General features: G+C 41.6%; 1 protein-coding gene across 8 annotated transcripts in view; it reads right to left on the minus strand.

The window, feature by feature from the left end:
- The window catches only part of kidins220a (kinase D-interacting substrate 220a), a 41,970-nt gene extending 19,326 nt beyond the window's left edge, over window positions 1–22,644 (minus strand). For 5 of the 8 annotated variants that reach the window (XM_065947703.1, XM_065947702.1, XM_029278636.2 and 2 more), the window contains exons 1-23: window positions 20,735–20,865; window positions 18,741–18,899; window positions 17,352–17,450; window positions 16,540–16,638; window positions 15,183–15,281; window positions 14,335–14,433; window positions 14,116–14,214; window positions 13,325–13,522; window positions 13,091–13,189; window positions 12,660–12,758; window positions 12,306–12,404; window positions 12,015–12,192; window positions 11,698–11,862; window positions 11,343–11,522; window positions 10,875–11,040; window positions 10,334–10,485; window positions 10,044–10,144; window positions 9,746–9,931; window positions 9,445–9,585; window positions 8,042–8,279; window positions 7,785–7,876; window positions 5,951–6,095; window positions 5,118–5,280 (exon numbers count right to left, since the gene is read on the minus strand). In XM_065947703.1, the coding sequence (XP_065803775.1) occupies window positions 5,118–5,280; window positions 5,951–6,095; window positions 7,785–7,876; window positions 8,042–8,279; window positions 9,445–9,585; window positions 9,746–9,931; window positions 10,044–10,144; window positions 10,334–10,485; window positions 10,875–11,040; window positions 11,343–11,522; window positions 11,698–11,862; window positions 12,015–12,192; window positions 12,306–12,404; window positions 12,660–12,758; window positions 13,091–13,189; window positions 13,325–13,522; window positions 14,116–14,214; window positions 14,335–14,433; window positions 15,183–15,281; window positions 16,540–16,638; window positions 17,352–17,450; window positions 18,741–18,872 (3,029 nt within the window). In that variant the 5' untranslated portion in view covers window positions 18,873–18,899; window positions 20,735–20,865. Of the gene's footprint in view, window positions 1–5,117; window positions 5,281–5,950; window positions 6,096–7,784; window positions 7,877–8,041; window positions 8,280–9,444; window positions 9,586–9,745; window positions 9,932–10,043; window positions 10,145–10,333; window positions 10,486–10,874; window positions 11,041–11,342; window positions 11,523–11,697; window positions 11,863–12,014; window positions 12,193–12,305; window positions 12,405–12,659; window positions 12,759–13,090; window positions 13,190–13,324; window positions 13,523–14,115; window positions 14,215–14,334; window positions 14,434–15,182; window positions 15,282–16,539; window positions 16,639–17,351; window positions 17,451–18,740; window positions 18,900–20,347; window positions 20,365–20,734; window positions 20,866–22,439 lie in introns of those variants that run through there. The other 3 variants (XM_065947698.1, XM_065947699.1, XM_065947700.1) reach the window with 3 other exon arrangements.
- Between the last annotated feature and the right edge of the window lie 602 nt (window positions 22,645–23,246).

The following is a 23,246-nucleotide window of genomic DNA, read 5'->3' on the forward strand; positions in this document are numbered from 1 at the left end:
CATGAGCTTTGGAACAGCACTTTTTATCCCAGCACATAATTGCCACCAAATTACAATAATTGTGCCAATTAAAGTAATCCTGAATGAAGAGAGCGTCATCTTAATGTTTCAGTACTTGGGATAAGAGTCTCTCTAATTAAGACTGAATTGCCTGGCTACATATTCATTCGGAGTGCGTTAACTGAAGGGGGGAAAAAAGTTTTGAAGTGTCCGAGAAGTGCCTGGCTCTAGTCACGTCTCTGAAAAGGGGGATTGTCTGTTGGATGAATGCAGGGCAAGGCTGATGAAACAGAAGATGACGGGATGAGAAGAAAAGTTGTGCTTAACACGCTGTGACAAAAAAGTACAGCGCATCAAAATTTGTGGGATTATTTACAAACCTAAATTTACAAAGATAAGAAATAATAAAATAATAATCTGGACTTAAAATATACTGCAATTTAGACTGACAAGAATTTCTCTGCTGTGTGAATCTACACAAATGTGTGTGTGTTGGTGTGTGTGTGTGTGTGTGTGTGTGTGTGTGTGTATGTGTGTGTGTGTATGTGTATGTGTGTGTGTGTGTGTGTGTCTGTGTGTCTCTGTGTGTGTGTGTGTGTGTGTGTGTGTGTGTGTGTGTGTGTGTGTGTGTGTGTGTGTATGAATATGCGTGTTTGTTGAACGCAGCCTGAATCTCAGGGCCTGATTAATTACACTGATTCTCAGAGGAGTTGTGGGTGACATATGTTCTTGCACTGGTGTAAGAGCTTAGCGTGCGTGTGTGTGTGTGTGTGCGTGCGTGCGTGTGTACTTCGCATGCCTTTTGAATATGAGATTTAGGATGCCTGCCTGCATGTACAACCACAAAAGCTTGTTATGTTAAAAGACAGTGTATGTGTTGTTGTTTCAGTTACACCGTGCATTAATTAAACTACAGTTTGATCATGTGTGTAAAAGGTTCTATAAGTGTATAGCATGCAATAGTTTGTTGTGTATGTATGTGTGGGTGTTTGTAATGAACAGAGGATTCAGGTGCAGTGCCAGAAACACACTCCTGAATGCAGCGGGGGCATCCTGGCACAGACAGGGCACCAGATGTCAGAGCAGGGCAGGAACCTGCTCAGTGGACCAGTGACACTTTATTTTTTTTTCTAGAGCTGAAAAAGGGATCTAGGCGTCCAGGAATAAACTCTCTGAGGGGCCCGCCCCCGTTCATCATTAGGACCAAATATGTTAACCCCATCAACCGAAACACAGAACTATTTCAATTTCTGAACAAATCAGTCTGTCAAAAATGAATACTAATAAATACAGACCCCATTGCCCACAGAATGCACAAACAGTCCTTTAAAAAGTCCTTGAAGTTGTGTTGAGAGATACAGAAGCTGCTCAACCATGCCTCCTGATGCTGCATTATAGTTTGTATGATTGATTGAAGAGCTTCATCTCTTACAATATGCCTTTCCCTTTTTTTTTCCCGAAAGGCTGCAACTTACAACCAGTAAGTTAACTACCATATACAAATACTGAAAACATTAATGAAAAATGAGCGAAAATAAAAATTATTAAAAGTTCTGTAAAATATTTTTTGTCTGGTCAATATCAGAAAAAAAAAAAAACGGTTTAATTTAGAGAGAACAATGAAAATCAGCAAAATGTCACATTAAAACACTTAAAAACAGTCTTTAAAAAAAAAGTGTTGATTACTTAATAGGTCGTCTGACGTTTCAAAGTGGATAACCTGATGTCCTACCAATTCACTACATATTAAAACTTATAAATGAATTAAGGTCATCATGTTTAAAGGGGACAACAGCAATTTAAAAGAAACTCCGTTCCTGAATTTAGAAAACATCATTAATGCACTAACACTCACAGGGACAGACAAACACACAAACTAAGGTCACTGGGAGGAAAAATACCAACCATTTGAAATAAAGCGTACAGGGGTCAAAATAGACAATAAAAATAAATAGGAAAGTAGATTACCAAAAACACAGAAGAAGTCACAACAACAGCTGTGTGTCCAAAAACGAGAGCCCTTGAACAACCTCCAGAAGCGGCACTTTCTCTGTAACTTAAATGACTCTGCTAAAAGACATCGACTAAACAGCTAAACGTAATGTAATGACTCTCAACAACATCAAGAAAATGAAAAAATCTAAAGCCTATTAACAGCCTTTGGAAATGGCAGGGCTGCTTTGAAGCAATAACCATGAAGCAGGAGTGAGCTAGGTTAGCGGGAGCCATTAAGACTAATAGCAGCTAAAACAAGGAGCAACTGACTCCTGATACTGAAGAGGAAGACATGATAAACCTGAAAATGATAGTCACAAGGCTGCAGGCTCCAAATTCAATATGCTAGTGATCTAACAACATGGAAAACACGGATTTAGGGTTGTTAAGTTGACAGCTACAAATATATGGGTTGGTCCAAAAACACTTCTTGTTTTGTTCGCTGTTCTGCATCTGTCAGGGAACCTCAAGGCTCAAGTTGTAATGTTTAGTTTTCCCTCAAGAACTAGTGGGAGAGTCATTTATAGCTATGCTTTTTGTGTGTAAGCTTGTTATTTTTTAGTCAATATCTCCTTCAGACAGTGCAATCTTTGTTACACAGTTCTTTCCCCCTGCTACCCTGCATCAGTCTGGGCAGCCCCCCTGGTCTTGCGGTTAATCATTGAAACATAGCTAAGGTTATTAACCGATTACACATTCTCCATCAGATTAGGAAGGTTGTACTGGCCCTCTCCGGCTACAGGAATTAGCTCTACTTATTTCTCTTCACGCTGTGTCCTAAAATGACACTTCACAGCCCCTCATGGACGCTAGTTATTGCCAGGCAAGTTGCTAAAAACAGCTTTCAGCCGTTTTGAAAGCGTGTGTGTTTGTGTGAGATATGAAGGAAGGTGGGTGTGTGGTTCTATTTTTTCTCTCTTTTTCTAGGAGTTCAGGTACATGCCATAGAGAGTCGCTGTCACCTTCACCACTGAGAGGCACTCTGTGTTACTCATGCAACATGTCACCGGGGTTTAGTAGTGTGTGGGATCATTTGCTTTCAATTTAAAGGCTTGAGAGGGCAGGAGGTTACAATGATGATACTGAGCCAGATCTTTAAAGGACTGTAGGGCAAGGATGAAACCATGATTTTATTTTGTATCTTTAAACAGAGGGAGATTTAAACTGGATACATTTTTAGACCAAAGGAAGTCTTCTGATATGTCTATGCTATAATTTAAAAAATATATTTTTTGTGATACTATGTATACTGTGGTCTACGAGCCTTGTAAAGAGGAGAGGAGAGGAAGCGCAGGCTGCCTTGTGACTGAGATGCAGGGCGACAGTTGACCTATAAGGGGCTGACTCACCCCCACGTTCACTTCACCACTAATATATTCATTTAGTAACGCTCAGGGGATGTGCAGTTTCACTGTGCAAAAAAAAATGGATGAGCACAACATCCTGTACACATGTATGTATGCTAAAACACTAACAAAGTGAAGAAAAGAGGTCAGAGCCATGTTGTTCTGGTGGCAAAACAATTCAAACAAAAAGATGTTGACTAATACTTACAGGAAGTAGTGAACTGGTCAAACCATAACGTGATTCACTGAAGTGTGATTACGTGTAATGCATGTGAGTATTCATTTACACTGTGGAGAAGAAAAGCAAACACAGGTAAGCTATGCGTTGGCAGAGAGACAGTCTTAATAAGGGGCCTGAGGTTCTGAGAGGTTAGTCGAGTGCTCATCCATCGCTGAGAGAAAAAGGTACAACAGCTCATCCAGAACAAAAAAGGAGACTGAAGAGCCTCCCATCAGAAGAAAGAGGAAGGAAAGAGCAGCGAGACAGAAAAAGATGCACAGACAGAGGCCCGAGTCTTATCAGCAGAAGATTAGTGCGGAAGATAAGGCCTCAAGGCGAGGCGTCGTGTTTAGCCTGTGTGAGGCTTCCTGTCATCATCATTAAGGCCGCTTCTCCGACGGCCACTGCGGAACAGAGCAGCCATTTGGAAGGACGAGCAGTGAGGAGGAAGATAAAACAGGACAGGGCGCTGGTCAAAGACAAGATGATGGCTATATTAAGTCTAATGGAAGAGTGTAAGCACAGTCGCCTGCTCTGTTTAAGGCTCTTGGAGGTAGGCCTTTTATGGATGCAAAAACCGTGCACAATATCATGGCTGTCCTGCAGCTTTATTAAATCCTCCTGTTTTATTTTTCGACAATATTAATGGTAAAACTATAGACAATTCATTTCGGATGGCCATGTTACTTAAAACTGATATGCCAAGAGTTACAGCCTTCTGGCCACCTTGCTCCCCTCGTGCTGTACACATCTCATTTAACTGTAGCTGTGTTGTATAAATGTATGGTAATGCCTATTGTCCTTTGAAAACCAATAGAAAAAACATTTTTAATGAGGCAGTGGTTTGCCTCGGAGACGGGGGAGGGAGGGTTGTCTGCTGAATCTCGCTGGCTGACTGGCTGACAGTAACTGTCTGTGACAATTTGCTGCCGCAGGAGTCGTAGGCACTAGTGTAGTGTGACAGAGTGCAACCTTTAAAGGCCAGCACACTGATGCACAACAGCGCCGAAACCCAGCGACTCAGCCCTGTGCAGGCCTCCCCCTCATCTTTGCGATGTGCACGCCTTGAAGCACCAGTGACCACACAAATGCAGAGGCAAGATCAGTCATATGAATAAACACAGACAGATAGAAGAGTTTATCCCTACTACTCGCTAAAAGACATCTGAACATAAATGGACTTTTATCCAGAGTCAAGGAAATATGTTGTTTCATTAGTCTGGAGAAGACAGAAATTTCCTTGTGCATTAAGCTGAATCAAAAAATCTGTCTGTCAGTGACCAATTAGTGTGGCACTCACAGCCATTTGCAGTGGCAGTGTACTATTGTTGCCCACAGAAAACAAAATCCTATACTGCCACCTGCTGGTACAAGTTCTTAAATCAGGATTTCAATTACATAGATAATGAAGAAATACAATATATTTATCTATCTTTTAGGAGGGCTATTTCCCAGAGCAAAGAAACAATGGGTATTCTTTAAATAAGCCTTTACAGACTTTAGATCAGATGAGTGGTGATGTGATTGTTTCCTTTTATGTGTATGTGTGTCTGTACCTCTCATAGATGTTCTTCAGCGCCACCTGGTCCGACACTCCTTCAGTCTCTTCCAAAAACAGGATGATCCACGACGTCCTGTACGGCCACTCTTCTGTCAGGTTGATCCATGATACCAGTCGGTCCCAGTTGAAGATGATCTGATTGGCCCGCAATAGGCGACCTGTGCAGAGGATGAGTGGACTTAGAATCACTGATCTACTTCTTCTCCCAATCGCTCACCAAACATCAACATCTCAGGGTTCTACTTCTTGGCATTTTGTTTAAGTTACGGTCATAAGAGAATGAAATGGACTTTTATCTGTAAAGCATCAGATTGAATCCTCAATAAGTTTGAGTGATGTTATTTGATAAACCTCTTTTGTTGTTGCATGGTGTTCTGCCACAGCCTGCAGGAATCTGATACATGAGATATTGAATATGATTTTGCTATGAAGGATTGTTGTCTTTTATTCAAGCAGGTCTACATTTAACACTTTGTTGCCTCGTGTTGACTGTTTTTCAAATTCCTGTTAAGTTCTTATCTATATTATTAAAACACTGATGCATCATGCAGATCTTTTTAAAAGCAAAACTTGCTGCCATGTTGCTATTTCAAATGCATAAGGCTTCAATGCATCTGTTCAAACTGGATCACGATTTTTAAACCCTCAGTATTTGTGTGTTCTCATTATCATTCATAAATCTCATAAATGAAATAAAGTTAAACTATTTAATCCCCTTGGAATTTGTCAAATTAGGCTCCTTGGCTTCGGTGTTGTATGGTAAGGATTTCATTTGTTGATAGTGCGAGCTCAAGGTTGTTCGTAAGAAGAGCATGACTGGTTCTTTACCTGTGATAGAAACAATGTTGAGCAGCCTCCTCATGGTCTGTGGGCTGATGTCGCTGAACCAGTCCTCTGTCACCAGCAGCTTGGTCAGGTCAAAGGACATCTGCCTGGTGATGGTCCTCTGCATATGCCGACGCCGGTATGTGTCCTTTACAGAGCATAAGATAAGACATTTTCACATGTGTAGACTCTCTGTGTTTCCAACTCCAAGATCAAACCTATTCATTTAATCATTGCCCCAAACATTAAGTGCGAGGGCAATTTATTTCTGAATTTAAAAAGTTATTTCCAAGCTTACACTTGTAAAGTAACGCACACTCAGTTAAATAACTGTTAGGATACCCCAGCTTATGGGTGCAGTTGGCCCTATGAACGGGATGTGCATAAAAAATGAGGACATTGTATCTTTATGTTGTTACTGCAATGATACACTTTTACCTTCATTCTGACTATCTTTTCATGAGAGAGAAAAAAAAAACACCTTCCTGTGTCTGCAAATAAAAATCAAAGAGCTGCTGTCCAAGGCTGAACAGGCATGACACACAGGCGAGCTATTGACACAGATCTACCGGGGAACATCTGCGATGATATCAGACAGCTGCCATGGTCATGAGCCAAGGCGAGGCTTTTGGTTGACTTTGAAGTCATAACGCGGGTCTCATGACCTCTTTCTCAGACGGATGAAACATATGGCCACCACTCAGTCAGAACTGAAAGGGTCCATAGGACAGACAGGCCCTGTGTCACAGGCTTTTCAAAAAGTATCCATTTTGTACTGTAGTTATACAGCTATATTTGTTCATTTAGATTTGATTTGCCTTCTTCTAATGATTCTTCTCATTACTACTGCTTTTTAAAGATAAATGTATTGCAGAGTTTCTGGAAGTAAATAAAGGACATTCATATCAATCCAATAAATGTAAATAAGATGGCAGAGATACTCCTTACGTCATTCACAACTTGAGAGGCCTCATAATAATGGAGAGTCACTAATTCATCCCCCCAACCCCCCCCCCCGCCCTCATTTTAATCTTCACTTGTAGAGAGAGGGCCCTCCTGCCAAGAGCAAGCAAGTGGCGGAGGGCAAATAAAAGCTTTTGCCACCCCGTAATGAAAAGAGCCAACACTAATAACTGAGGGTACTAGATAAACCCTAGGTACAAACAAATGTCAAACAAACAAACAAGGGGGGGGGGGGGGGGGGGGGGGGGGGGGGTAGCAGAAAGGTGTCACGGGGGGCTGGGGGTGAGGTATCAGCGACAGCAGCAGAGTCACTTAGCCTCCTGCCAGCAGACCTGGTGCCAGTGTTTTGTCACAGGGACCCACTGGTGCTAGGCCTTGTCATTACGCTGTGGCAACGCAGCAGGAAGGATAAACAGTCATTACATCAATTACACCAGGAACCTTGGCCGCACACCGAGCACCTCTCTCTTTTCTGTCTCTGTGTGTCTCCTGCTGTCCTCTGGCCTCTGCACTGCCTGCCAACACCACACTTCTGTATGGAATCCATCTGCAATTTATTATTGTGTGGTGTGAAATGTGTCTCATTAAAAAGACAAGTACAATATACAGCATTTGATAACTGGTATTGGCTTTGGAACATCTAATTTGGACTAACTCTTTGTCTTGTATTTTTATTATTCCCGGCCTATTTATATATCCATTCTTACAACTGCAACTCATATTGCAACCCTAAACATTGTATTTGTTTAAATCCATTTTTCACAATGGTTTTCCAAAGATAAAGACCTTGGGTGGACTTTAGAATCACTGATGTGGCCGTTAACCTCAAAAAATGATTATGCAACATTGGCCTACGTAAATAAATAGCTGTTACCCTGCGGTTTAGGGCGTTCTTGCTGCCAAACTTGGCAGGGTCTTGTCCTAGGTTGGTCTGAGACATTTTTCTTTCCATGTCCTCATGCCATCCTGGAGAAAGAGAAGACAAAAAAACAAGATGGCTGATTATGCATTTGAATGAAAAAATAACTTTTTTTTAACATCTTTTACATCCAAACTACAGCTTTAGAAGCCGACAATTCAAGCCTCAAATGGTCCAAAAATGTGGGCAGTCCTTAAATACATCGTCCCTACCCTCAGCAGGCTGTGTCTCTCCGTTGGTGGGGGCTACCATGCAGAGCTTCTTGGCTGTACTGAGGCCTCTGCTGTTGAGGAATACAGGCAGGTGAACAATGTTCCTCATGTAGTCGTGTCCGTTGATGTTGGAGTCTCTCAGCACACTGTTGAGGTTTTGGTTGATAGCTTTGATGATAATATGGGGGTCACTTGCGAAGATGGAAATAAAAGGGCCTTTGGAGAAGAGTACCCTGACCTGAAAATGACAGGAACCATAATTTAATGCATAAAAGAACATTGTCAACAACTTTTGTGTGTTTGACTTCTGTTTTCTTAGAACTCCTTATGGGGCTTTTTATGCCTTTATTTAGAGATAGGGCAGAGAATAGATTCAGAACTCAGGGATAGCAAGAGTGGGGAATGGTTTGCAAGAAAGGAGTCACAGGTCGGATTTGAACCTGAGCCTCCGTACATGGGATGTGCGCACTAACCACTAGGCTACCAGCTCCCCCCTTTTACTACTGTTTTAATAGAAAAAGGTTTGGTTCAGCAAAGTAAAATGTGATTGTTTTTGCTGAACAGATCCTCAACAACTTCTCTGTCCAAATGGGTTATTAATGGTATAGCCCAATCAATAACCAGGATGACAGCTTGAGGCAACAGTCAGCTGGAGTAGTTAAACTTAATGGCCCCCGTGAGAGCGGACTGTGCAGCACATGTTGTTGGGGATTTCCACTCTGCTAACTAAGGGACATTGTCCAAGTGTCACAGGACATCAATTTGTGCTACATGCATACATGGTTTGTTAACCCCTGGCCAGAGCCCTCAGGCTCGTCCCACGGAATGATGAACCTCAGTCTCATAACAGCTGTCTGCACAAAGGCCCCATCACATGATGTCTGCATCAAATTCAGTGAGAAAAGTACCCAGACTGATGGGAAAAAATGATAAAATTTGGTCATTAGTGTAACCCGCAAAAATGGATTTCAAGGTGCTGTTTCTGAATGTCTTCAGACAGAGGACGGTATTAGAGTGAGTGGGAGGTGCTTCCAGAAATAAGAAAATCACATTAGCACACAGGAGGTTGCCATCTTCTCTGGGATTACTTCATCAAATAATAACATTTGGCTAAAGGAAATTCTATTACAGCAGCTGGGAGGAAGACTCAACTTGGAGGGGAGCAGAGGCAGCTGGAAACATCAGGGTGGCTGCACAGTAACAAAGATGTGTGGGCTGTGTGTGGACAGGTGAAAGACCCATTTAAAGTAAAAGCTATATGTCAGCTGATTTTCAGCAGTCTGTCTCTGGGTCATAAATATTTTGATTGACAAATGTTGGAAAAATGATTTCCTGCATATTATCAGTCAAGCTGCATTTATCATCACTGCGACCATGTGCAGTAAACATGTGCGAACACACACCGTGTCAAGCATCTGCAGCACTTTGTCCTGCTCACAGGCGTCCAGTCCGTCAATGATGACGGTCATGCGCGTCTGGTTTTGAGTGAAGCCATCGATGGTTTTGGCCATTTTTGACATTAGCTCCACTTCATTCTTCAGCACCTGGTGTAAAACAGGAGAGAAAACAATCATGTCATGTCAAATTATGTCAGAAATTTAATTGATTGGATTAAGAAATACAGCATTTCACATTCGTCTATGACGCCCAGAGGTCAGAGGGTTAACATTTAATAGATGTAAGGAAAAAAGTGTGCTAATCTACCTTCATAAATCCTTCACTCTTGAGTTTATGCAAGTTATTGGCAGCACCGTGAAGACGTTTCCTCTGGGAGTTAAGAACAGAGTCGGCCACCTGCCACCAGGTTCTACAGTTCAGCAGTAAGGCCAGCCCGACCACACTGGCCATGGCTATCAGCACAGCATTAACTGTCAAGTTCTCAGGGTCAACCTGGCAAAGAAAAGCAATGAGATTCATTATGAGGGTGTCAGGTGACATGGTGATTAAAACACAATTGGATTCGTATTAAAGCAGACTCCCTGGTACAATCACTGTAACACACCTTGAAGATGGCCAACAGGGCCACACCAGTGATCAGGCAACCAAGTGTCAAGGCAAACAGCACGAAGGAGGGAACACAACAAGTTTTCTTCCACTTCTTACCTGAGATATGAGAGGTAGGTTAATGAGAGAGGGATGCATTGAAAGTACTAAAATCAGGCTTATTTTTATGAACACTGAAATAACAGCAAGATTCAACTGTTAAGACCATTTCATCATTCAATATGGGAGATGTAATCTTACGTGCCTGCCTAAAGTCGTTACATGAAAGAACCCAGACCGTGACACTACCTTGGATCTCATCCTTTTTGAAAACCCTGAAGAGCCTGCTGGCCATGAAGCCAAACTCCCTCTCGCAGGCGTCTGAGAGGGTGGCAATCATCTCAGCCATGGAGGTCTCCCCTCCAACACTGGACAGACGATTGTAATCCGTGAACAAGAACCTGTGTGACGTGAACAAAGACAATGCCTTATTGCACTCCATAAAATGAAAAGTGCAGATGAGACTGGGAAAATCATGATCTTTGAACAATGTTGTTAACCCTGTTATTACACATTAAATAGTCATTGATGGTACTAGCCTGCTATTTAGTTTTATAACTCATAATAAATGCATTGCGGCTAATGAAAACACTTACCATCTTGCCTTTTCCTTATATTACTGTTCCATTTTCAAAAAAACAAAAGGCCAAGTTAAAATGACATGCTACACTAGAGCTACATTTGTTCTTTCCCTCTTGTGCTGCCTTGTCCATGTCTCTTTTGAAAATACATTTGAATCTCAACCTTCATGGTTAGCTAAAGGTTTAAATAACACCAAAATGGTTGTCACCTGACAGGCAGGGCGCGGGTGGTCTGCTCTGGAAGTTCAGGGGGGTTGACGAACATCAGTTTGAGCAGCAGCTCCAGGTAACCCACCTGACGTGCCAGACGGGTGCTGATGACCCACGCCCAGTTCCAGCTCTCCCTCTCCCGACGACTTCCAAAGTACACCAACACTGCAGTGAGCAGAGGAGGAAAGGAATTGTATTAGCTCTAAAGTGTGGAAGCCAGAAGGGTTTGTTTCCTTAACTATCAAAAGAAATGTAAGTAAAGAAACACCATTCATTCATTTGTTATACGTTTTACAAAGGCACACTTCAAATAAACTATGATTTTAATTGTATGGATAATCTGAAAACAAATTTAGCTGCTTTGTGGATGGAATAAGCTTCGTATAAACATGTATACAATGGGTTACCTGTATAAGCATTATTATTTAAAGGATTAAGAACTTGAAGCTTTTTTTGTTTGTCCTCACCAAAAAAGATGTAGAGCAGGGCAAGGAGACTGAGGGAGACAGCGATTGCCAACCTGGGATCAACAGTAAAGCCCAGAACCACGGCCACAGAGCCGCAGAGGAGGAGGGTGAGGAAAACAACCAGCCAAGAGAACTCGAACAAGGGCTCTATCTGCTGGCCTGCAAAGGTCTTCATCTCGTCTGAGATGAGGGGGAGTTAAAACATAAAGAGATATGAAGTGAATGAATATGCAGCAATATGAAGAAAATACTTAATATTACATTTCGTGATGCTGAAGAAGAGGAAAGGACATTTCTGAAGGGAAAATCCTGTAATTTTCTACTCTATTTTTTTTAATGCTGAGTGCTGACTTACCCTCCAGTTTCTTGAGGAGGAAAGACTTGCCGCTGCCCCACTGAGCATACAGTCCAACGCAGATGGGTGGCTGCATGGTGGGCTCACTCAGGATGTCAGCTAGAGCACTGCTATAGAGGTCGTAACCCAACATGTCTCCATCTGACTCAGAGGGGGAGAGGTGCTCTGAGAGAAAAAAGAGAGAACATTTATAGTGAGAAAAACATTAAAAAAAGAAGAAAAGAGGAGAAAACAAAGGGACATTTTTTTTCCTGATTTATGATAAATAAATCTATGATTGTTTTTGTAACAGAGTAAAGGGGAGAAATGTGTCATACTGGCTCCAAATATCTGCGTGAGGATGCTTTTCTGGTGGGTACAGTCGATGTTGTATGGTGTCTCCCCAGCTTTGTTGGGGCGGTAAAGAAGGCGGCCATCTTTAGGGTTCCTCAGTAGCAGCTCAGCCAGCTTTCTACTACGACCTCGGATGGCAATGTGGAGGGGCGTGTCTCCTTTCTAGAAGAAGCAAAACTCAGAATTAGACAATTATATGTAATGACAAAAAGAATGTGGGTATATATGTTTGAACAATAAAATAAAACAGGTGCAAGTGTTTTTTTAAGAAATACCTTATCAAGTGCAGACACTTTGGCTCCTTTATCCAGCAGCAGTTCCACAATATCTATGTTCCTCATTTTGGTGGCTTTGATAAGCGGGGTCTCTCCATCCTTAAAAAAGACACACAATATATCATTAATATTATTTTTGAATATCTGCCTGCATTTTTTCCTAATGTATCTCAACAGAAACACAGTGTTTTTGATGTCACTTTTTAATATACTTGAATGGAAATATGTGAAAATTTTAAAATGTTAAACTCAACAAATGAGAAATCAGGAGAAATAAATCACAGATAGAGTTAAACAGTCAGATCATTAAAGGGAGTGCATTTTACACCTTTGCTAATCTTGAGTGTGCATTACCTTAGTGCAGCTCTCGGTGTCAGGGTTACACTGCAGGATATCTCTCACCATGGTGGCGTTGCCTTTCTCCACAGCCCAGTAGAGGGCAGTCTTTCCATCCTGATGTGGAAAGAACAAGCAACTTTATCTTGGAGAAAAATAACCTTGGCAGACACAAAAAAAGCCTTTCAGATTGTGTGGATAGAAAATTGATATTGTTTAGTATTATGCAAAGGACATCTAGGTGTGTCTGTTTATACAGAAATAATACTTGTGTATATTTGTATCTTCCTAACCCATGGATTAAAGTTTACTTTCACAAGAAACAACTCCACTAATGTAACAATGTTGAGTAGCAGTGTGATATTTCACATAGAGATGTTTCACACAAGGCCTCCTGCCTGCCTTTAAAATCAAACAAGGAGCAAAGCTAGCAGGAGAGGAGGTCTTACCTGCCCTCTGACGTCAATATCAGCGTATTTGTTCAGCAAAGCTCGCACTATCTCAACATGACCCCCTCTCACTGCTCCAATCAGCATCGTCTCCCCGCTCTGAAAGAGAGACAGAAAGGAAACACAAACAGACAAAGTCATGAATTGTATGTCATTCACAGTGTTTTTCATAGTAACCACTCCTCTACATATTCCAACAGGGAAGCTGATAACGCCAGTGTAGGGTGTTCTCACCCTGTCTGGGATATTGACATAGGTGCCGGCATCCAGCAGGTCCTGCACGATCTCTGTGTGTCCCTCCTTGGCAGCGATGGCGAGAGCTGTGTTGCCGTCTTTGTCCGTCATGTTGACATTTGGGTTCCTCTTCAGCAGCTCCTTAACAACCTCTGTAAAGCCACCTTTCACTCCCACAATCAGAGCCGTCATTGAGTTCTGGAAGGAAACAGTAAGAAATTGAGAAAAACTTGTTTTTCTCCCAACATGTCTTTGTTTTAAGGTCTAAGTATTTCCCAAATGGCAACAATTCCTTTCAGCAGCTTTAGGAGACAGTAATAATATATTATTTAACCTCTCTTTAATATTTGCCATTCTATTTCCATCTGATTATTGATGTCACATTTCAAACGACCACATTGTTCAGTTTGTGTCAGAAGGAGCACAGATGCGCAGCGTCATTGATGCAATCAATTATTTAACACCGCAGTTTACTAATGGGTTTACGGCATGGTAGCGTTAAATCTTCATTTAGTGAAAATGACACCAGCAAAAAACAGGCTGCTGTGTCCATCATGGCACCAACGATGAACCCGAAGAAGAAGACATTAAGACTCTCTGACGACCAGACTATAAAATCAAATATGAACACTGCGTTGCATTTTGGCTATTTCTACAAATAACTTAATAAACAAAACTAATTACCAAGGAAAAATTGTGTATCATGGGGGGAAATAAAGTCCAAAAATTAGCATAACAGTGTTAGATCTCTCCCAACAGAGTAAATAATCATTCGCTGGAAATCTACTTACTGCTCCTTCTTGGTCCACATCAGCTCCATTAGCCAGAAGGTGCATCACACTGTCATAATGGCCCTTCCTGGCGGCCCAGATCAAAGGAGTGGTACCATACTGTGTACACGTGAGAGAATATGATACAGTATACAGGACTCATAAAGCTTAAGCCCCTTACAACATCTTCTGTTTGATTAAACGCCAGTAAGTGATGAACATCTGTCAGCATGTAGTTACCTTGTCGGAACAGTTGACCTTGGCTCCGTGCTGCAGCAGGAGATGGACAATCTCTGCGTGGCCTCGACCTGCTGCCCAGATAATGGGATAGACGCTGTACTGTTGGGGCAGAGGAGAGGGGTGAAGTTTACGCTGACACTAAGTAATGATCAAGTGATGGGTCTGCGGTCACACAAATGCTTTGAGCCTCACCACATTACTGAGACAGCAAATGAGAGCAAAAGAGAGGGTTGTGGCTGTGTTTACAGCGTCCTCTAACGATATGTTTACTGACATTCAAAACAAGTGATGCCACTGCTTCGACGATCGCTAACCGACGGTCCAACTAGGACTGACGGCCGACGATCTCCTTGGTGTGTCAGGGCCTTTAGGGCGCACTCAGGCCCAGTTTCCCCATACTGTGCTGAGGCACGATTGTCCCCCCTCCCCATTCCACCGCTGGCCTGCACTCACACTGCTCCAAAACTAACCGGGCCTGAGCACAGTGACCTCTAGTACATAAAGTCGTAATGCAACACATGCATGGCTTTACATGATCTTGACCCGTGCTTAGTTTACAATACAGGCAGCCCTAACTGACTTTGTGTGCTTTTAGTCAGATAACACTCGCGATAATGGAAGGCTGCCCATGTTTCGTGACCATGCTTGTGCTCCTGCATGAGCAGCTGTACCGTGCCAGGGCACACCTCTTCCAGGGCCAAGGAAGTGTTCTGTGCTTGAGCATGGAATGGATCACTCAAACTTGTCAAACAAACTGGACTTGGAGGGTGAAGGGTGCTTTGGCACTATACGGATTACCTAGCGTGAGCGCACCCTTAAAAGAAATTAAGTGTGTCCAGTGTCCTTACCTGACCAGTTATGTTGGGGTTCGATCCTTTTTCCAAGAGCAGCTCGGCCACATCAGTACGACCTTTGTAGGCTGCCCACATTAGAGCTGTCCATCCTCCCTGAGTAGGAAACACACACAGAACATGGTGAAGTGAAAGGGAGAGAATATTCCTACAACATATGTTTTGTAATGGCAACAGAAGAAGGTTAACATGTAGGCAATATACCGTCTGTGTGTGATATTCAGTATAGTTCTTATATAAAACAAGCTGTTCTATCAAGATTTTAAGCTTTACGGAATAAATAAAATCTAAGGAGACTTAAGAGTTGGAGAATGTGCTATTTCCAACTGGGGAGACACACTATCCAGTGAGTGAACAGTATCACACAGAGTGGTTTTATTATAATCCCACTGTGATGACTGGCTGTGATCTGTCCTGTGCAGCTCAGACACACCCGCACGGCAGTGAGTCAGCTGATGTCCTGAGTGTTTTCCATAAAGTCACAGAGGCTTTAAGGATTTAAAATGAACTCGGAATGTCTCGTATTACATGAAAAAGGAGAAAAGAGAATTAAAAACTCTGATCTTTGAATGCAAATATAGAGGTTTAAAACCTTTATATATTATTTACTGATGGTTATTGTTCATTTGGATAATTTCTGTTGCTTGAAATGCTGAAAACACCAAACAGCTTTAGTGAAAAAAAACTCCCAACTTCTCGTCTGCACGTTGCTACTTGTCCGTTCATCGTGAATATACAGAAAAGCTGCTACAGTAAGCCTGAAGACGACAACTGTCTGCCTCATACAAGTCCGGATGCCAAGGCTGAATCTTATCACTGCACCACGCAGAGAGAACCAGAGCTGGGTAAATGGAATTACTAATAGAGAGGAGTCATTGCACATGAAAGTAATTTCATTTCATGTCCGTTTCAAGGCTCATAGATCATCCTGATCAACCAATCGAGTGGGGCCATCTGAGAAATGTACATGTCATTTTCAAGCATATTTAAAGATGTGTCACTGTGTCTTATATTTTGCTGTTGCTAAGCTATCACATCTTTTTCTCATGATCAACATTTTTGAACCACATTTATGCACCAAGGCTACATTACTTAACCCAAGTCTTGCTCAATGCTTCACCTTTGTTTTGCACACTTTTTTAAGATAATTCTATGGCATTTTTTGATATTAGAAAATTGGGAATAAAGAGGAAATAAGGAGGAGGATCATAATCAATTTTTACGCTGATAAAACCAACTACCTTTTCTGGAGTCTGGATGATATCATTATAATCTTACAGTTACTGTTTGGACTATATGTGACAATTTTACAGATAAGTTGTTCATAAGTACAGAAAACTCTCTATGTTCTCACCATGTCTCGGTGCTCCAGGTTAGCATTGTTCTCCAGCAGTTCTCTCACCACCTCTATGTGGCCCTCCTTAGCCGCCGAGATCAACGCCGTCCAGCAGTCCTGCACACACAGACAACCTATTACCTTGAGAACTCCCATATCCCTCCGAATCCAGTTGGACTGAAGTCTGTCCGAGCTCTATGCGGGACGCCCCAAGTATGCTCCAAGCACTTTACCTACCAGCTGGTCATACCAGGTGCTCATGGGAACGGGGTGTCGCATGGACAGATAGGAGTGTCAGAGAGTAGAATGTGAACGAAGAGGCTGACCGCAGTTTGTAATGCTTCTCCTTGCTTCTGGGCAAAAGTTTGAGTGTGGCATTGTGTAATAATAGGTTGCATGTACGAGAGATGTTAATGAGAGGTGTAGTGAGTGGGTGTACGTGTGTCCAAGTGGGAGGGTAAATTGATGCGTGAGTGTATGTGTGTGTGTGTGTGTGCGGGGGGGGGGGGTTGGATTCTAGAGGCACCAGGGTGTTGGCCCGACGACTGGATCCTGTCATTTTGTGAAAGGAGTAAAGGTAAAGGTGTGTAATAAGTTGTCATTATAGCTCATGATTGCTCATAATAGCTGTGGACTAGGCAAGAGTGTGGTGAGTTCAGCAAGTCGGAGCATCATGGCCAGTATTTCAGCGACGTCTTCAATGTAAAGCGCTAAAAACCACCGCGCTGCTTTTCACCTGTAATGCGCTTCTATAGCGCCACGTGTCGTTGTGTGTGTGTTGGTGTATTTCTACTTGGCAGTTAGAGCGGGCTTTGTGTGTGCATGCTTACAACGTCATCCAAGTTAACATTGGCTCCTCTCCTAATGAGCTCTTGTACTATCTCCAGATTGCCCTGCTCTGACGCCACCATCAGGGGAGTCTGTCCGTTCTGAAACATAGAAAAAGAGAACGAGGATGAGAAACTGTGATACAGACTAAAACTCATCATCAAGCCAATTAACTATAATGTTTTGTTTTTAACACTCTGAGAATTCACTGGGAGAAAAAGGGCAGGCAGTGATACTGTTTGATGAATTGACTGTAACCGTATTCGGTAGAACAAAGTGATTATCCATCCCTTTATACATCATGGCCAACACATAAAGAAGCTTTTCTTTTGGTCAGTTTTATTTGAATAGGTCCTATATTGTAAAAGGGGGGCAATTAGAATGTCATTAATGGAAACAGAAAGATCAATGTATTCTTCACAGAACAAACTGAACAAAGATCCTTCAACACTTCTAAATCGGTTGAAATAAAATATAATTAAAATGGCAAAGACAGAAATGATTGACTTATAAAATATTTGCAAAATCTAATCAGAAATAGTCTCAAAAATGTATCTCAAACTATGAAGAACTTTTGGTGGGAGTCTTTCAGAGGTTGAATTTTTTTGTTATTTTCTAATGAAAAAGGATACAAATCAAATTCTTTAAAACTATTTTTTCAGCAGCCAGCAGATGTTAATCCTCTTACATGAACGGTGCTAGGGACTATTTTCAGACTTGGATTTGGTTCACTTGTGAGTACTTTTACAGCAGCACTCTTGATGTGTCAACAAAATGAACTAAAGTGCAACTTGGTCAAGGAAACGACGGACAAGACCCCTCAGTAGTGTGGCACATTGAAGTGTTGTAGAAAAAAACATGGAAGTCAATGGAGGAGATCATACTGTCGGTTTTAGATACACGAATAATACGTTTTAGCAGGACCAGTTTAATTGTTGGTTTTGGTCTTTCCATTATTACCCCTTAAAATTGTGAAAGGATTATTTAAAGTGAAAACTCTACAACTATACCTAACAGCACATTAGAAGTGGTAACAGTCAACAACGATTTTACGGGTACTTTGTGCCTACAAAAGGTACTGCCCTCCTTTTAAGTTTTCATGTTTTATTTATTTCCATAATTAAATCAAAGCAGGTTTGATTTGCCTGTTCTGTTTTAAATGCGTCTGTTCTATGACAGATCAACAAAAAAGGTCTTTAAATGTTGATGTTCAAACAGATCGCAACAAAGCTGTTGGAAACACAGCAAGCACAAGCCTTCTCTTTACAAAATGCTTTAAAAAGAGCTTTCAGACGTATTGTTTAATTAAGGCTTCAAAACTAATTGTATAATCCTTTTTCCCACAGGACAACTGTTAAAAGATGTCAAGAGCCCCTCATTACTTCACTTACATCACTCCTGCTATCCACATCTTTGAACTTGTCCAAATGTGCTTTGATGGCCGCCAGGTTCTCCTCCTCCACATAGCTGAACAGACTCTGGACGGCCAGGGAGGTCATCTTCAGGGAGGTGGTGGTGTCCATGGCTGACTGCTATCCCCCTGTACACCACTGTAAGATGAACAGAAACAGATGAGCATTCACAGAAATCTGTCTGGTCCATGAAGCTAAATGTAAAACATTACTAAAAGAGAGGCAGAGTCTCTAAGTTGAAGCCGGAAGGAGGGTGTGGTATCTCTTTGAAGTGATGCTGTGGAATAGAGGAGTGCTGTCCAAACCCAACTCACACGCAAAAACTCACCCATGCAAATAATAAAACAGAGGGTGCATCTTATGGCCAGCTATAAATACCAGGATATATAATCAGAAAAGAGGACGTCATATGTTTCCAAATGTCCACAAGACTTATTCTATAAAGACAAAAGAAGAACTGGAATAAGGAAACTCTACAGTGATGTAGAATTTCCAAGTTTGGTTAAGTAGGACAATTCACTGCACATGCTCAATACACAACAAAAGCCACCGAGAGAGCGCCCGGGTCAGCTCACTTTACTTCATCCTGTGTACTCATGCTTAAAAACATGAGGGGAAATTTGTCTGCTCGGTTTAATGACGGCAGACGAATCCCAATGCTGCGCTAACAAAGTTCAATAAGTCATCAAATACCACTGAAGACAAACAATAGTGGTTCAACTTTGCTCATTTGATGTAATGACCACTTGGACAATTGGTGCGCTGCCATGTCTGCTCCAATTACATAAAGACCAACCTTACTTCTACCCTCCTCCACTGACTGAAATTGGACTTGGTGAAACTTGTGTATTCTAAACAAGGAAAGAGCTGTTCACTAAAGTGCCTGAAAAGTAAAACAGGTGCATGGTGGTGGACTATTTAATTGGATTGCTTTGCATTGATGGGTAACTAGCAGTAGGATGCGGAAAAGGCAATTGCATCAGACAAATCAATTGAGATGCCCGCTTGGAGGAAATTATCTATAATGAGGCTCCGCCATTCGGAAGAGTTATTTTAGACAGAGCAGATCATTCCTCTTGCATCGAGTTATTTTACAAGTAGTATTCACAGATGTCAATCCTGTAATTATACAGCAATGACAGGATCACGTCAAAAAAACATAATGTCAAATGTCTGAGCCTTCCAAAAAAACCATGACAAAAGAAACCCCCCACCCCCCTCCCCTCAAATATGGTTGTTTGAGCTGTAGTAGACACTCAGCCAATCGATAAAAAACTCATTAAAGATTCATCAAAGTTGTGCTCTTCCATCATGGTCAGACTCGCTTCCTGCCAGAGCAGCTCTAAATTAATCAGCTGCATTCATTGCTTCTAAGTTGCCCTGGCAATGGGTTTCACATAAAGGTTAGCAAACACACAGCTCAATATTTCGACATAATCTGTGAGACAAGCAGCTCATGCTCACGTCACTAAAAGATTAAATGTCACATGGATGTTGGCCTGTCAACAGAAAAGGCCCAAAGCAGTCGAATTCAGAGTGAGATCAATGAAAAGTTGCATTTTCTTTTATTTTCTGAAAAGTCTGACCTTGCTTTTTCCAGGTACAAATCACCTGCCAGCAGTTCTCCCTTATCAGGCAGCGTCCCACATTAATGAGAAAAAATCCTTTGTTTACAGAGGCAGGGAAAAGAGCCTGTTGACACGCCCTCCACAGCTCCCTGTCTCTCAGCACAATGGGTGGACGATAACACAGCACAAGAGCCAATCAGTACACATTTAACTCTCTCTGGCAATGATCAGATGGGAGCCCACCACACATCCTTTTAACAAAACACCCAATAAAAATAAAAAAACAGAAGAGATGGATCACCAATGGAAACAGTAAAATACATTACAAGATTAAAGCTACTAAAAAGACCGGCACATGGTCCAGAAAAAAAAATACTATACAGAGTAAACAGAAGAACCCCTTACCTTGGTGCAGGGTGAAGCTTCTATTTATTTAGATATTCAACACTAATCTTTATCCCCCTCTCACTCGCACATAGTATTAAGAAGCACTGTCGGGCTCAAGCTCAGCATCCCCCCTTTACTCCAGACTGAATATTAGATGAGGGGGCTGGCCTACGCCCATCTCTTCCACACACAATGGACACACACGCGATCACATTTTCATTCATTACATGCTCTGGCTCGGCACCAACTACGGATAAAAAGGAAGAGACAATAAAGATTTTGGCCATATTTATGAATAATGCTATAAAGACCAATTTGGTTGACATTAATGGGACTGTCACAGCTTATTAAGCATGATAGTGGGTTTCAATTTCTCACTAATAAAAGGCAAAAATATTCAACAAATGCAGAAACAGCTATATTCAATTATCCAATGGCTATTAAACCATAAAAGTCAATATTTTATTATTTTTTATTTAGGAATAGGGCTCTTAATTGTGATTGTTTTAATTGCTTTAACCTCAACAGTGTTTGTTCAGTTTAGTCCAAACTTAAATGTAAAGGTATTCAAACTTTGGTCAAATGAAACCAGAAGCTTTGGGGACTTTTTCTGAAATAATTAACTGATTTTTTTTTTTTTTTTTTTTTCCCGTCATGTACTAACAGATTGAGCAATCATTTCTGAAATGGTTTACAGTGCTTTAACATACATTTACTAAAGGAAGGCATAGAAAGTAATAGGACACCAGTAGCAAAGTGGATAGGATAAGTAAGCGTGTGCATTCATTACATTACTGTAAGGCAGAAAAATTCACACATTCAGGGAAATGAAAGTCACAAATAATATCTTGTCTGGGTCAATACAGCACGCCCACATCTGCATTCAAGTCAGTGCGTGACTAGTGTTGATGTAAAAACACAAAATTTGATATCATCATGAAATTCAAAAAGGCTCCTTGTCAGCTGTGTTGTTGTCTGAACACAGAGAGAGAGAGAGAGACATGAACTGAGGAGTGAAGCAACAGTGATAGGATCTCTAAATTTGATCTGTCAGCTGCTTATGGTCTGTCATGTGGGGGGTGAATCTGCTGAGGATTTCAGTTACGTGAAACATACTTGTCTGTTTCAGAGACACAGTTTACACTTATGTGTGTGGGAAACTTTAAAAATGGAACCAGGAAGTGGTACATTTCCATTAGTCTGTGGTGAGCTGGTCTGAAGGTTGTTTTTTTTACATTTAAAGAAACACAGACTCCTGGTCACAGCAGCTGCTGCTCTGACAAACACTAGTAAACATATTAAGAGTATGTGAAGCAGGTTTTTCGGGGCTTGCTGCTGCGACTTGAACTCATGAGTCGAAATATCTAAAACAACAGGTGTTAGGTGTCCGAAAGTTGTCAAAAAAAGTAAACATCTGGATGGCAAAAACACACACACACACAAGTACACACACACATATCACATGTCTTATCTCTTTCTCAACTTAAGATATAAAAAAAAACTAAAAAAAACCGCAATAATAAACGTTGCTGGTCTCTTCCTTCTCGTTTGTAGCAAGCAGACTGACTTCCTTTGTTTTGCTCTATCGCTAAGAAACAACAGCAAAACTACCAACAGCTAATGCTAGCTCAGAAAAGCTAACTAGCGCTCCAACAGGTCCTGATACTTTAAGAATATCTAAAAGTCATGTGAAAGTATTGCAGTGCCAAAGGGCCCATCTTACCTAAGCTGAGGGGGGGGGAGGGGGGGTGTGCTATGGCTGCCTGCGTGTTGATAATAGTCCAGTGAATATGGTCAAACACTTACTCATATCTTACAACTTCAATGTATTCAGAGCAGCGTTAACCTGCTCCGAGGCCAGAGGCTCCTCCTGCTTCTCCTCCGGCTCCTCCTGCTCCTCCTCCGGCTCCTCCTCCTCCTCCTACCACAGCTGCTTCTGCCGGTTATGTGTTTAACATGTGTCAGAGCAAATCAGGACTCAGGACCCCTCCCCAGGATCATATTTGAATAGCCCAGCTAGCATAAGGACCCCTTGTCACATTTGCAGTAAGTTTCTGCTCAGTTTGTCTTCATTCACAAGTTTTTTTTAAATGTTTGAAGCCTACTCATTACTATTATTAACATTTTGCTTTAAAGTTTTTATTTCTTTATTATTCCCAATTGTCTAGTCCAGGGGCCACATGCGGCCCCCATCGACCCTAAACGTGGCCCTTCAGGTCAATTTTTACACATCAATTAATTGGAAAACATGAAATCATGAAAACCAGAAATATGTCCATGATAATATTTGATCACTGGTATATGTTGAGTTCAATTTGAGACATACATAATCGTTTTTTTGTATTCTACAATTTGGCCCCCCAGGCAGTGAGAGTTGAACGAATGCGGCCCTCGCTGTGACCAGATTTGCCCATCCCTGGTCTCTAGTTGGTGGAGGGTGAGGTTGAAGGACCAACAGGATTGTATGTTTTTAAATGCATGTTTATGCTCCTTGAAAACATAAAAGAGTTTAGAAAAAATGTGCATTGTA

Source organism: Labrus bergylta, chromosome 18, assembly GCF_963930695.1.
Source record: "Labrus bergylta chromosome 18, fLabBer1.1, whole genome shotgun sequence".
NCBI lineage: Eukaryota > Metazoa > Chordata > Actinopteri > Labriformes > Labridae > Labrus > Labrus bergylta.